The sequence below is a fragment of the Mesitornis unicolor genome, unplaced genomic scaffold (genome assembly GCF_000695765.1).
Source record: "Mesitornis unicolor isolate BGI_N332 unplaced genomic scaffold, ASM69576v1 scaffold3717, whole genome shotgun sequence".
NCBI classification, from domain to species: Eukaryota; Metazoa; Chordata; class Aves; order Mesitornithiformes; family Mesitornithidae; genus Mesitornis; species Mesitornis unicolor.
The window spans coordinates 16,572-31,746 of NW_010198249.1; the positions used below are offsets into that span (position 1 = coordinate 16,572).

The 15,175-nt window shown below is 48.3% G+C and overlaps 1 protein-coding gene across 1 annotated transcript in view; it reads left to right on the forward strand.

Moving 5' to 3' along the window:
- LOC104544256 (zinc finger CCCH domain-containing protein 18-like) overlaps positions 1-14,853 on the forward strand; it is a gene marked incomplete at its 5' end in the record, with an annotated part of 30,821 nt that extends 15,968 nt beyond the window's left edge. The window contains 10 exon segments of the mRNA XM_010189078.1: positions 1,501-1,701; positions 2,729-2,854; positions 4,281-4,382; positions 6,108-6,251; positions 7,728-7,880; positions 9,798-9,958; positions 10,512-10,708; positions 11,812-11,908; positions 13,343-13,439; positions 14,540-14,853. Coding sequence (XP_010187380.1) covers positions 1,501-1,701; positions 2,729-2,854; positions 4,281-4,382; positions 6,108-6,251; positions 7,728-7,880; positions 9,798-9,958; positions 10,512-10,708; positions 11,812-11,908; positions 13,343-13,439; positions 14,540-14,738 — 1,477 coding nt within the window.
- Positions 14,854-15,175: the final 322 nt, after the last annotated feature.

Genomic DNA, 15,175 nt, shown 5'->3' on the forward strand with positions numbered 1-15,175 from the left:
ATGCTGCGCTGGGTTTTAATGTCACCATATACAAATTCTGGAGTCAAGGAAGAAGTGAAAGGGTTTAGGAGTTTTTACTGCGTTGAAACTGTGTTTTAATGTTGCCAAGCACGGAGATGAGACTCCTTAGTGACTGGTGAAGCCTTCAAAGGCTGCTAACGAAGAGCTTTAATTATCCTGTTCCCTATTGAAAAGGTGTTGTGGCAAGAAGCGCAGTCCGTAGAATTATTAGAAAACTCAGAGGTTGCTTTTTTTTTAATCTCAAAAAGGTGGAGGAAGGAGCGTGGGGAGTGGTTGCTTCGGTCGTGTGAGTAATGGGGTGGTACTGGCTCGACCAGGGGCCATTCCTTCCCCAAATTCTCTGTGAGAGGGCTCATTATTTTGAGAAAAGGAATAAATGCATCATTGTCCTGGTAATTTGATGAGTGTGATGGACACTTATATATAAATATACTTTACATAACCTTTAAGCAAGCGCAAACTTTGACTGAAACCCATGAGAGAAGGTTGTGAGCTGGTAATTGAAGAGTTGTGTGCAGGTTACAGTAAGGGTGAGGAAAAATCCACAGTTAAATCACCCATAGATAAGAGAGGTAATAAAATCTATGTGTGAAGAAGGCCTTAAAGGGACTATCTGGTGCAGATGCTGCAATGTTAGCCCTGAATTATTTTATAAAGGAGAACAGAAGCCTGGAGGAGCAAAGAAAAAGGAAAAATGCAATGAGAGCCCTTGAAAGGGAAGGGAGGAGATGGAGGGTGTCTAGCCTGACTTGTCACATCTTCATGGTTAAAAGGAGAGTGTTATAAGCACCTAGAGAATAATACAGTGATAAAACAGCCATTATAAAGTGCTCTATGCTCAGCTGCTGAGGTAGCTGTCCCCTTCGTAAGGTTAAAGACAGATGAATGGGTCTTGGCTGCAGTAAGGTTTGTGACACAGTCCCACTCTGACTTCACCTTCTGATAAGGGAACCGTAGGAGAGTAATTCAGACTGAATCTCTTCTCTTGGGCCCTGGTGGTTGTTTCCAGCCATTTGCTATGTCAAGGAGGTATTTCTGATGCCGTCCTTGGCCCAGCTCTGCTTAGTATTTTCATTGCACTGGATTCCTACCAGGTTTGGGTTGCTCCATCTCTGACTGCTTGGCATAGGCATAGGAAGAACCAAGTTTCCCCATTCTCTTCCCTTTTGTATGTGCTTATTTCTGTTCCTTGGAGGCCGAAAGCTGAAGCTGAAATCAGCTGGCAGGTCACTGCTTAGTGTGACAAAGTAGTTCACAAAACTTGCAAGTTTTGCTGTTTTAACAGGCTTGTGGTCACTGGGGTACAAAATTATTGCTGCTCTAACCTCTCATCACCCCAAAACGATGCTGAATATCCCACAGTGGAGGTTAAGAGCTAGGACTGGTATGAAGGATGAATTTCTGAGATCTCCTCCAGCTTTTATTAGCTTTATTATATACAAAAGTCCCAGCTACTCAACTCCTTTTCTTGTTTTCCAGCCGCCAGCCTGAGCCACCAAAGAAGGAGAAGGAGGCGACCACCATTACCACCACTCAGTCGAAGAGGGCGGACGAATGGAAGGACCCCTGGCGCCGATCCAAGTCCCCCAAAAAGAAACTGGGCATCTCCGTCTCTCCCAGCCGCGCACGTAGGCGCCGAAAAACCTCCGCTTCTTCAGCGTCCGCTTCTGGCTCTTCAAGGTGAGGGAAGGTGGAGAGTGTGTCGCATCCGAGCCTTGCTGGGGGAGGATATTGAGGTATTTGGGAAAGCAGCTCAAGATGTGCTGCTCAGTAACAGCTGTGGACATCAGTGTATAGGTAGTGAGGTGGAAACTAAATGGGACACACAACTGTGGGTGCTGTGAAGAGATGAGATCTGTTGAAGACCAAGAGAAAACATCCTTGGAAAAGTCACTTTTCAGGGAAATAAGACTTGGAAGCAGTTGAGATGATTTATAGCTCACCTAGACGAAAACTTGGCCTAAATAGGAGAAGAAACAGCTGAAGCTGTGGGAACTGGAGCCTGAAGCTGTGGGAACTGGAGCCTCTTCACTCCAGGAGTGCTGGAGGGATGAGATAGGCCCACTCCAGGAGGACCATACTGGTGCTACTGGGGAAAATCTGGGTTTGTGGAGGTTTGACAGAGCCATGGAGATCTGCAGTGGAGTTTGGAAACGAATGGGTACAAAATAAAATAACTCTTTTCAAAAAGAAGTTCCCTGAATCAAGCAGCATTGAGTCATAAACTGAATCCATTTTCTTTAAATGCTTGAACTTGAAGCTCCTGAAGAGAGGAGGAAAAAGTATCAGAGAGGAATGAGGAACATGCTGAATTGGAGATAGGGATCTAAAAAGCAAAGCCCTCCTTTGCTTGCTGGGATCACTGCACCTGAGATCTTTCTGGTTTGTCAGACCTGTGTGACCCAACCTATCCGTCTGATGAAAAGATGTAAAATTGTCTGGAAGGGGTTCTCAAAAAGGGATGGAAAGTCATGAGCTGAAGGAGGGGAGGCCTATTCAAGGGCACAAAGTGGGTAGCAACAGCAGGATCCTCCCCAAAAGAAACAGGGGTGCTGAGGAGAGGCTGTAGTCCTGACAGGTCACCAAAGAAAGGGCAGGTAATTTTAGAAGCAGTGTTTGGGAATTTGGGAAAAGTGTCTTGGAAACAAGGCTTTGATCTCAGAGGACTTCTCAAGAGATGCTGAATTTTTAATCTCTTTTCTTTCAGGTCCTCTTCTCGTTCATCCACCTATTCTGGTTCAGGTTCCTCGCGATCTCGCTCCAGGTCGTCATCTTACAGCTCTTACTCTAGTCGCTCTTCAAGACACAGCTCTTTCTCAGGCAGCAGGTCCAGGTAATGCCTCTTTGCATTTGAAAAGCATGGTGTACTGTTTAAAACAGCCACTTTTGCAGCTACTTTTAAAAGCAAATAGCCAACTCTTGAAATAAACCATTCAAGCCACTTTCCTGAGTGAGGAAAGTACGATCAGCTGCAAGGCAGCCCGCTGGTTTGGTTGTTAAATGAAGCAGATTTGTCAGCCACCCCCTCCTCTCACCAGTACCCCCCACCCACGAGCACTGTGCCGTTGTGGCTGGGCTGTTTCCCATGCCTACGGTAGCTGAGCAGTTGTAGGAACCTGAGATAAACACTTCCATCATTTGCATTTGATGATTGGAAGAAGTTCCTGGCATCTCTTTTCTACTGCGCTGGAATCTCTATTTAAAGAGGCAAATCACATTTCTTTATTAAAGCAGTTGTGTCTTGTGGTAGCCCTGATACTTCAAAGTAGCGATTCAGTGTCCCATGCTGATTAAACAGGGCTGTGTTTATTACTCTGCCACTTCCTTGCCCCTGCAGACAGTTTCCCAAGTCTGGAATATGCATAGTAGGAGAACTGGCTCCACAGATAGGCACCTCTTCAGAGCTGCAACCACACAGGTACCCAGAGTGGATCGTGCAGCTGATGGGAGCCCACAGTGTTGCTTTCAGAGAGGTGATTTCTCCTAGGAAGGGCTCATCTGCCCTATTTCAGGCTCTGTTCCCTGCAGGACACTGCCAAGCATAGGTGACACTTTTCGGTCAGCGTACCTTTCTGAAGGTAGGAGAGCGAGGAACACCGCATGCCCAGCCGTTCTCCCAAAATCCAGTCCTCAGAGTGTCTGGCTTTCTGAAGCACTGGGCTGTAAGAAGGGTACTGCCAGTGTTAGCAGTGGGGTGACTCACTGGGTCACCAGCATCTGGTGTGCTATGTCAGTGGCTTTGGCCAGTCATGATCCTTCATACTCTGATTTTTCTCCTTGGGTTCCAGAAATCTCAGATACCCAGATAGATGTATTTTTTTGTGTCTTTCTCCAAAGATTTTGTTGCTGCTGTTTAAAGAACAAACAGGAGTTACATAAAAACGGGTACATAAAGCAGGTTGGAACAAATCATGGTGAACTTGCAAGTCAAAATCCTACTTAATTTCCTGTAGACATATCCTCCCTAGGGAGAGAATACAGAGTATGGAGGCAGCCTCAGGTGTGGAATACCTGAGAGTACCTCTCTTGCAGCCAACCCTATGTTTTCCTTTTATTTTCTACTTTTACATCTGATCTGGTGACAGAAGTTGGTTTTGTTGAGCAGTCTGGATATGAAATTGGGATATAACTCAGACCCACAGGGACTAGTTCCTGGGATATAGTCACTAGCCAAAGGAGGGAGTAGTGGCTAAATGCAGTGAAAGCCAGGAAAGCTTTCTGCAGCCTCAGAGGCTGAGTGATGTCCCCTTCCTTTCCAGATCACGGTCCTTCTCATCTTCACCCTCTCCTTCTCCGACACCGTCTCCACACAAGCCGCTAGCAAAGGTGAAAGGGGAGCTATTACCACCTGCTGGAAAAGGGTAAGGCTTCGTCTCCACTCGATAACACAGGGCAGAAAAGTTTCCAAACAGCAGCCAAATCCCTGAGTCAGACCCTTCTGACCTTGGTGGCAGTTTAAGGAAGAGATAGAAGATGCAAAATACAGCCCACATAGAAGAATGCTTAGCTTTGCATATTGATTTAAATGACGACACTTTCACTTACTAAATCCAAGTTAAAATGTAATGGTGTCCGTAAGTATTATGTAGAATCACAGAACCGTTTAGGTTGGAAAAGACCCTTAAGATCGAGTCCAACCATTAACCTAACACTGCCAAGTCCACCACTAAACCATCTCCCTAAGTGCCACGTTGAGACCCTCATCATATTTACTCATCATATTTACATGAGTGTTTTAAACACATGCATGATTTACTACTTGAACTTCGCGTGTGCAGAAATGTTTATACAGGAGCTATAACAAAGTTTAATTCATTCCTCTACTGTGGCTTTAGTTATTGCACAGCCTTAGAATAAAGCAATGATTCAGCCTCATCTACTTTTAATATCGGTGATGAATTAAAGCAGTACTATAGCTATGACACTGCTGGTCATGCCAGAGCTCCTGCTCTTTTAAATACCTGAAGCTGCTATTTCACAAACTCCTGTATTACATAATAAATTATGGATAAGTTGCAGGGTGATAATTTACAGATACATTGGAGGGTGTCACAACACGGCAGTGATGTCACCTCTTTTAAGATGACCTGCAAATGAATTACACCATGGGAATCCCCCAGAATTCTCCGAAATATGAGGCATTCCCCTTTGCCATACTTCTTGTACCTTATTGACCTGCTTTTTTTGTTTCCCTTCTCAACTCAGAGGGTTCAACCCCTCAGGGACACGCTCTCTGCCTGCAGCGATGTCTTTACACCCTCCCAGCACAGTTTGCAGTGCTGGTTTGGTAATACATGACACCAGCCTGCACTTGCACAGGGATTGTTTTTGCTGCATAACATCGCATGCACTTAATTCTGTGTTCTGCAGGGGATGAATACAGATATTCTTAAGCGCAAGAGGAGGAATTAAGAGTCTCTATTTTTGTATGCAGACAGCCACCTCCTCCCCGGTTAATAGCAGGCTTGACATCAGCGGTGGGGATTTGAGCAGTAACCAAGTATTAGAGCAGGGGTTGGAGTGCTCTGAGCCAAAGAGGATCCCATCTCACACAGTGGGTGCCAGATAAAGTCGCAAAAACATTGCATAGTGGTCCTCTGCAATGGTGCTGCCCATCAACTGTTGAGGAGCCGAGGAACGTTTGCACACGCAGACTCTTCTGCACCCTGCTAATCCACGTGAGAGAAAAGAGCATTTTTGCATAAACTCTGCATTTCATTCTGGAGCCTGACTGGCACATTTGAAGTAGGTGTTTGGGATAAAAATGCACGGAATCAAATGGATAAGAAACAGCAATTCCACAGAGTCTGCTTCGTTAGTTAATTTACAAGTCAAATGTCTCCGAAATTGTATAGTAACTTCTCTCTCAAGAGGTGACTTGATTTAGAACATGGGAAACAGATCCTTTTAGGGGCTTCTGTATTGTTTGAGAGTGTTTTGGTGAAATAGCCATGTGTCTGTTGCTACAGTAATCGTATCAGTATAATATAGTGTCAATAAGAAATTTGAATGCATTTTCATCACTTTTGAGAATGTCTGTGGTCTGTGCCTACCGACTTTGAGCATGAACATGTTAATTTTTGCAGTGAAAAATCTGTGAAGAAACTAGCTGCCCTCCCAGTCCCCCAGCCGCTCGCTAAAATTACAACGACTGCACCGGAGCCAGCCAAGCCAGGAGATAATCGAGAGGCACGAAGGAAGGAGCGACAGACCAGGACTCCACCCAGGAGGTAAGAGAGCAGTGGGGTGCAGTGAGGTTTGATCTGTTGGAAAATAGAGCAAATCCTGACTTTCTCTCTGGAGCACCAACTGCAAGGGCTTTTCAGTATTAAAAGAGAAATCTGTTTCCTGGGACAGGAGGGAAATAAGAAGAGAGGGAAGGACTTGAGGTGAATGCTAGTTACTTGCCACAGCAAGTGGCTCCTGGCTCTGAAGGTTGACTGGGGGATGAAGTAGGTGGAAGATGTGAAATGTGCCAAAAAACAGGGTCTGCAGAGCAAAAATCCGTGCAGGAGGGAAGTTTCCAGTGTTTTCTGTCTGTTCTGTAACTGTTTTCTTGCCTTTACCTCCTCTTTTTGCATTTGAAATGAAAAGAGACTTCTGATAATTTTCAAACAAGCAGCACTCATCTGTGTTTAAATGTTTATCAGGCTTTAATCCACTGTACTGTGTTTAAAAGCATTACAGGATAAATGCAGGTAGCATTGCCTCCTCTTGGAGGGACACAGCATCAGCTGAGCACAGCTGAAATTCATCATTCATCCTTCTTATGTTACAAGTTTTGAAACAGCAGTGTGGTACCTATGTGCCTGCTCTATGGAAGCAGTAGTTTGGTGCATAAGAAGTGTATTTACTAGGAATTTTACGAGCACACTGGTTTTATGAGCATACAAGGAGACTGAGAATGTTGAGTGCCTGCAGTAAGGCATAGATGGTTTTCTTGGATCACCGGATGATGCTTTTTGCCAGCATGTTGTGCAGATTGCTCTAAGTCTGTTTTATGTTCAGGTTTTCAGAAGCATCCCAAGTAAATTCTTAATTTAATGGGATTACATCTCCTGCTTCTTGCCAGTAACTAAAGAATAAACCGAGCAGTTATAGGTGAAAACTGTTCATGACTGTTTATTTTCCCTAGAAACTCTGTTTTAATTTCCATTTCATTTACTGTAAGTAGTTAATAACAATCTTGGATGTCTTTAGTAACCTCCCTTTATTCTTTATTCCAGTCTCGGCGTTGTTTTCTTCATGCTCACACCCACACAAACCCCACTGCCCTGCACTCTCCCTGCTGAGCAAATGACAAAACAGCTCTATTTACGTTGGTACTGCTGTGTTAGTCACAAAAAAGGTGTACGATTATTTGTACAGCCTGAAATGTGAGGTAGTCCTGCTGTGTTAACAATTTTTCTTTGTAGGAAGCATTTGCTCCTGGTATCAGTGCAGGATTAAGGTGCTTTAGCTCATCTTTGCCTGGCTCTCATTAGCGTTATTCAGCCTTGCATAAAACATCCACTGTTCAGAAAACCGATGCTTCCTGGGGACGCAAGGGTGAGAAGAACATCTGAAATGATTACATTTGTAAAGCACGAGTCGTTCACTCGATACAGGACAACAGCAGCACACTCAAACTGTCCCTAAACAGCCTCTTCTCGCCCTGTCTCGCGTTGGAGTGCAGTGGGGTGAGGATGTCACTTGCTGTCTTGCAGGAGGACCATCAGTGGCAGCATCAGCGGCAGCGCCAGCAGCTACAGCGGTTCTAGCTCCCGATCCAGGTCCTTGTCTCGGTCTCTCTCCAGATCTCATTCCAGATCATCGTCTGCCTCAGTCTCCCACTCCCCATCCGGGTCCAGGAAATCCAGGTACAGCCTCGACCCTTCATAACCTTGGCTGAAATAGGAGCAGATTATGATTATTCTTAACTGTTAGGATTTCTTGCAGCAAAAGCTCTTTCTAGCCTCAAATATCAGAGCCTGTAGACATCTAGGGTGTGAAACAGGGTTGTTTATTTGTGTGGTTTTACGAGTCCCGAGTCCTGAATCATGGTAGTAGTACAACATCAGTAGCGTTCTTGTGGCTTACTCGAGGAAATAATCTGTCACGTGTGCTGAACTGCCCATTTTTACCTAAATTATGACCAAAACAACTTTTTATGGCCAGAGTTGAGCCTGCGTCCTAATTGATTTATAAGGTAACAGCTGCAAGCTATGGAGCTTTTCTCTCCTAAACCTCTGCTACCTCTGGTTTCTCTGTGTCCTTAGGGAAGATGCTCAGCCTGTCAGCAGAGGTAGGTCAGAAAATACCTAAAAGGCCCAGCTAATGATATTTTTACATCGCTGGCAAAGTTGCATGGCCAGTTCCCTTTGTGTTTAGCCTCAGGTGAACAGTTTATATGGCTGTTAGTCTGTGGGATTTGTAAGCAGCTAACTCCCTCCAGTAAAGAATCATTAAATAAACCCCTTTCAAGTCCTTTGCTCTGGGTTTATTGGGTTTTTCTTACATCTGCATCCCTGAAACCTCACAGGCAGCCTCGAAACACGAAGCTTCCCTGTGATACAGATTTAAAAGCAGACCGATAACATAAAAGTAGTGGATGAAGTAGGGCTTGGCTCTGAGCAGCAGTAATTCACATATCTGAACTCTGTGAAACTCCAAGGTTCGACATCCGCGTTATTTTACGGAAATGCAAGCTTGTTTACTGCGTGCTTGTCGCATTCATCAGATCAGGCATGGGTGATGCAAGAGGCTCAGAGAGCACTCAGGCACGCTGGTTCTGCACTGCTTTATGGACTTGAGAGGAAAAAAATGGGGAAAACCTAATGCAGATGCTGCTCCTGCGGCACTGGGGCCGTCCTCGCTGCTTTTACAGGTGTATGGAAAGGAGAAGGTGTAGGAAATACGGTCTGTACCCAAACCAGACTTGCTGCCACAACCTTGTAGCCAGGAGCTTTCCTGGAGAAGGAGTTTCTGGCTCATCCAGTCACTGAGACCTCTCAAAACTCGTTTCTGTTGGGACACCAGCAGGTAGTGACTTTGCAGCTCATTCCAAGGCTGCTCCGTGCTGAAGCTGCTGCAGCCCATTCAGTCATACACAAACCAGCTTCCAGCGAGTGAGCTGGGACCATGCTGAGTATTCATGGTGTTAGTGTGTGCCTGGTCCCACATCGTGGTGGCTGCGATGCCGGCTCCCAGCAAACTGGGATTTTTGGAGCCGCTTCAATGCGGTGAAACTGCATGCTCCTGGTCCATAGCCCTGTGTTTTTGCCTAATACATTTCTAAGTAGAATGACTTCCTTAAATGAATATAATGATTTTTAACGTTGTGAATCCTTTAGGAGATAGCCATCTTACAGGCATCTTCCCTGTCATTATCAGTCATGACAGTGTGTGCATCCTCAAAACAAGCAGCTGGACTCCACTGCGCCCTGGGGAGCTGGGCCAGTGCTGCAGGACTGCAGGCCTTTTACATCCTCCACCAATAACCGTGTGCCAAAAACCAAAAACATTGCCAGGGAAGCCTTGATCCGAGCCATAACGCTGACCTGTACCTGATAACACACACCCTGCTTTCACTTTTTGTTTACCTGGGGTAACGTTGACCTGTTTAAATGGTACCTTAATGCTGTTTATAAATAAACAACGCTTTCTAGACTTGCATCTGATACAGTTGGGATTTTTCATATTGTCTGCTCCCCAGGAGACGCAGCCTTTGTCTCTTCCTGGTTATTGCCTGGTTCTTGTTGCATTTGTGACTGTAACGGGCTCTTGGCTCTTTCCAGGTCCCTGAGCGTGAGCAGCGTTTCCTCTGTCTCTAGTGCCTCCTCCAGCAGCAGCTCTGTACGCAGCGCTGACTCTGAAGACATGTACGCCGACTTGGCCAGTCCCGTGTCCTCAGCCAGCTCCCGATCCCCAACCCCGGCGCAGCAGAAGAAAGGTAGAGGTACTTGGTTTGTTGGTTTTTTGTTATTTCTTCAAGGGGTCCTGGGAAAAGAAAAAGGGGAGCAGAGATCTGCATGGTGATGCTATGGGACTCCAGGAAAATTATTGAGCAGAGGCAGATGCTTGTGACCAACGTAGAGTTGGGAGGGTGAGACCATGCAAAAGGGAGGCTGTGGAGAAAATAAGTCATTTGCGTCCTTCCCTCCCTGTGTCTCTGGCTGTAAAGATGCCTTTTCCTGCCTGGGAGGTCTGCCTGATGCCCCTTCTCTTACCTTGTGCCCTTGTGCGGTGATGCTAAACCTTTTGGACATCAGTATCATGTTGCTCTTCCTCTGTTCTTTTAGACTGTAGCAGAGTTGGCCAAAAGAGCCTTTTGTCCTTTGTCTGTTATGTTAAGCTCTGCAGAAATTCTGGTTTCCTGAGTCTTTTAACCTCGGGGCCACATGCTGTTTTAACTGGTGTGGGCTCTGTCGGTCCCTAGAGCAGCATCCTCTTGCCCTGCCCTTCAAAGGAGTCGGTCGCAAATCGCTCCATCTGCTCTCTGCTTTCAACAGGAAAGTCAAAAAAAGAAGATAGCGCTAAAGAGGAGAAACGGAAACGGGATGTGCCCGCTCAGCTCCTGAAATCAGCCAAGCCCACCCCAGGGAGCAAATCACAGCAACTCCTGCAGAGCCAGCAGCCCTCAGCCCCCCAGGCTCAGCAAGGAGGCTTCAGCGCTCACAAAGAGATCAAACTGACCCTCTTGAACAAGGTGAGAGGTGTGGGACAGGGGCGCTCCCCTCCACTCTGAAGGTCCCAGGAGCAGATGGGATGGATACTGGGGCTTGGGGCTCGCAGATGGGGAGCTCCAGGCTCTGTGGTGTCGAGATGAGCTCAGCCAGGTCTGCAGCAGGGCCTGAAGGGTGGCAGACAGAACCAGTCCAGCAGCACACACCCTGTGGTGGCTTCAGTTTGGGACTGTGTTGGCGGCTCCCCAAAAAAAAGCTTCAAGGGCTCTTCCCCGCTTTCTTGAAGGCTGCAGCCAGAGAGCCCAGGCGTGCACGGCGCGGTCCCACGCGCGCTGGGGCCTTGCCCGCTGAAAACACGCTCCCCGCACGCTTCCCAGCAGGCTCCAGAGCCAACTGCTGACGAGTCATGAACTGAGTCAGGAGGGAAAAGTGGCTGTGGCCTCGCCTCTCTGGGGTGCTTGCCACCAGCTGTGCTTTCCCCAGGGAGCCTGGCTCTTCCCCCTTTTATGATTGAGCCCGATGCCCCAGTTCGGTGCCATCGGCTGAGGTTGCAACCAAAATCATGTGGCAGAGCTCGGCCTCGTGAGGTTTTGTGCCGGAGCAGGGTGTTGGCTCCGATCACATGGATAGGTTCCTGTTTTTGAATTGTTGATGGGTTCTTTTTCCCTGACAGTCCAAATTCCCCATTGCAGTCTGAGGCCATGGTTTTCTCTACTTCCCTGTGCTGTGACGTGAAGTCCTTTTATTGAGCCCTTCACGCTCCAGGGGGAGGAGTGTGCAATTACACATAACTGCCGGCTGGCACGGTCGGGTCCTGGAAGAGGGCACGGCTCCACGTGCCTCCTTGACACTTGCTATCCTTGGTGCTGCCAAAAAAACCTCCACAAAACGCTGCTGTTTTCCTCTTTATTACAAAAATAACCCATGAAACACAGCGCAGCCCCAGTGCCAGAGGATGCTGCTGCTTGTGTACAGTGGGAATTACACGGTACCAGTGATGGCTGGGACTGGGACACAGAGTTTTATAGGAGATGTGCTCGCATGAGCATCCTTCACAGAAAATACCTCTGCCTCTATGGAGGGAAGTGGCTGCTCAGCTCCGTTGTCTGTTTTAATCCCATTTTAGGCAGCTGACAAAGGAAGCAGGAAGCGATACGAGCCAGCAGACAAAGACAGGCCAACGTCTCCTCCAGCCAAACGGGCGAACCTGTCACCCGACAGAGGTGAGACATCGACCCAGGGCCTCCTGGCATGGCTGGGTTCCTGCTCTAGTGACAAACGTCCCGTGAAAGTCTCTGCTGCAAGAGTCCACTTGTTAGAGGGGTTAATCACAGGCCTGTGGCCTTCCAAAACCTCAGAGCACGCGATTGCCACCCGATAACGCGGACGTATGAGCCGTCCCGCTGCAAAAAACACGGTGGAGGTGAGGCGCTCTGGTTTGTGGAGTAAGCGAGGTGAGGTCAGCCCAAACCTGGCCTTGCCTTCGCTGTCTTGCAAATTTGGCTCCGCTGTGTCTGTGTAACTCCACTGCAAAAAGAACACCCAAAAAAACCCCTTGCTTTGAAGATGCAGTGTCCTCATCTCCACTGTAAGTACGCATCCCTCCCACAGCAGCCTCTTGTTCTCTATTGATGTTGTTGGATGCGGCTGTAGGAGTTGTAGGGTTGTATTTTGCTCTATTCTGGGGTCTCCTCTGCCTCGTATTTCCATGCATGGCAATGGATTTTAGCGGATATCAAGGTTTGTGGCGGTGCTTAGAAAGGACACGTGGGGTGCCAAGGCTCCGCCATGGATGCAATAACTGGCTACATCACCCGTCCTGCGAAATGAGACCGTTTCCCCACTTGTGTGTGACACAACCTGGTCTACCCCGTGCATTTAGAAACACATGGGCTTTCCAAGCACTCCGCTGCGTCTGAACCCTCAGCGGCAGCGTTCGCACCTCAGCGCCACATCGGGAGGGACCCAAACGCCACCTGAAAAACGGGGAGTCGTCTGCCAGAGGTGCTGGGTTTGACGTAGGAGCCAGTGGCCACACGTGATGTTGTTTTCCCTGGTGTCTCAGCTGTAGGTGGATCTTGTTGACTCTGGGTGCCAGCCAAAAAAACACCAAAAAAAAAAAAATCTCTGTGCTAATAGCCCAGTTGCATTTGACTCCTGCAAAGGCAGCGTGGAAGGGACTGGGTGAGGTTGAAGTTCACTGGGATTTAGTTCATGACTGCTGCTGAGCTGCAGACAAATGAATGGGCCAAGCTGTGCTGGTCTGAGAGATGCATAGATGTAATTATGTACTTTTATTTGCTGTCTGTACGTTATAAAGCCTTTTTAAGCAGTAGCAAATGGGATTCAAGCCCTGAAGCTGCACTTGCAAGGTTTTCAAGCAAAGCCCAGCCTAAAAGCAAGTGGAGGAGCCTTAGGGTGAGGAGAGGGCTGATGGGGCTCCCTGCAGGTGATGTTTTATGGAGCTGGCCATGGGGCACAGCCTCGGTGAGCTTCTCTGCTCCCCCTGAAGATGGGGGGTGCACAGCAGTGGGTTCCTCTGCTGGCTGCTGGTGGGGTTGGGCTGTTGTTGGTGTCATTGGGTTGGTCTGAAGAGAGCATCCTTGCGGTACCACAGGCAGGGCCTGAGAACCTCTCATCTTTCCTTTTCCCCATAGGCTCCCGTGACAGGAAGGCAACTGGGAGACTCTCCTCACCCAAGCAAGAGCGACAGAGGGGCCAGAACCCGAAACCTTCTCCTGCACAGACGGACAGGTCAGTGCCTGCTGCTTCTCATGGGTCTCTTAGGGGGTTAAAATTCAGTCCCACCTTTCAGGGCAGGTCTGAGGCTCTCTGGCCATAGTTTTCAGTTGCTGCAGAGGCACAGCAAGAGGAAGGACGTGAAGCTCCCTGGGCAGGAGCAGGGGTTCATGCAGAAGCTGCTAGCTAAGCCATTTCAGCTTAGAAATGAGCAGGACCTTAGTGTTTTCTTGAGGTCAGCCCCAGTAAGAAGAGCAAACCGGGTTAGGAGCAAGCTCAGTCATTCCAGAGCCTCTGCCTCTTGTTTGCACTGTGTAGTGCTGATGAGAAAGAAGATATGACCCCTTCACCCTGCTGCTGAGCTGCTCCTGGCACCTGGCTTGGGTGCCCAATTCCCTAGAATATGAAATATTTCAGGGAATGTGAAATAGCCTGGCATTCCCTCAGCAAGCAGACACAGCCCTGTCCTGCATTCCTCAGCCAGCAGCACTCATGTCATCCCCTCTCCCCAGCCCAGGGCACGAGCGAGCCTCAATTCCTGTGTGTCACAGCCTTCCCAACCCAAAACCTGTCCCCAGCTGCCACAGCCCCTGAGGTCCCATTTTCTCACAGTGAAAAGGAACCTTGGCCTGCCCAGACCGGTGCTGTTCACCACATCCTTGGTTCTTGACCCTCTTTGCCTCCTGCTCATGGGTTGGCCGTGGTGGGAAGGGGAAGCGGTGGCCCACAGTGGGCAGTGCCACAGAGGACGCTTGTCTCCAGCCCAAAAGCCACCGCTGATGACGCTGGGGACCTGTGGCTGCCGTCCTCCTCATGCTCCCCAAATCTTCACAAGACCCAGCAGCATCGCAGGGCAGGAGCTGTCAGGATTTAGTACTCACTGATCTTAAAGGTCTTTTTCCAACCAAATAATTCTGTTATTTGAGATGAGGGATGCTCCAGAGCTGCCTGTTCCCTCTCGGCCTGGGTCTCTGCAAACCCCCTTGCATAGGTGCATCCCCCCAGGAGCTGCTGATGCTTAGAACAATATTTTCCACCAAATCAGATGCCGATGGGTTCATTTTGGTCGCGACGAGCACCCCCTCACCACCCTCTCATCTCCTTTTCTCCCGCAGGAAACGCCAGCTCTCGCCTCAGTCCAAGAGCTCCAGCAAAGTCACGAGTGTCCCGGGCAAAGCATCCGAGCCGGGCCCCACGGGCGCCAAGGGGGGCAAATCCAGCACCCTGTCACGGCGGGAGGAGCTCCTGAAGCAGCTGAAGGCGGTGGAGGACGCCATCGCTCGCAAACGAGCCAAAATCCCGGGGAAAGTATAGTGGGCCATGGCGGAGCCACCGCTCTGCCCCTTAGTGACTGTTCATGTTTTTATAAATAGCGTAAAAGCGGCCACTTTGGGATTTTGCAGTTCTGTCTTATTTTGGCTGCGATTCTTTTTAAAAAGGAGCTCCTGAAGCAGCTGAAGGCGGTGGAGGACGCCATCGCTCGCAAACGAGCCAAAATCCCGGGGAAAGTATAGTGGGCCATGGCGGAGCCACCGCTCTGCCCCTTAGTGACTGTTCATGTTTTTATAAATAGCGTAAAAGCGGCCACTTTGGGATTTTGCAGTTCTGTCTTATTTTGGCTGCGATTCTTTTTAAAAAAATAACAAACAAACAAACAACAAAAACAAAACCACACACACACACAAAAAAAATTCAAGTTTTTGTCAGCCGAAACGCCCTGAAACGTGAGCAGGGCCCGGCTCCGTGTAAAT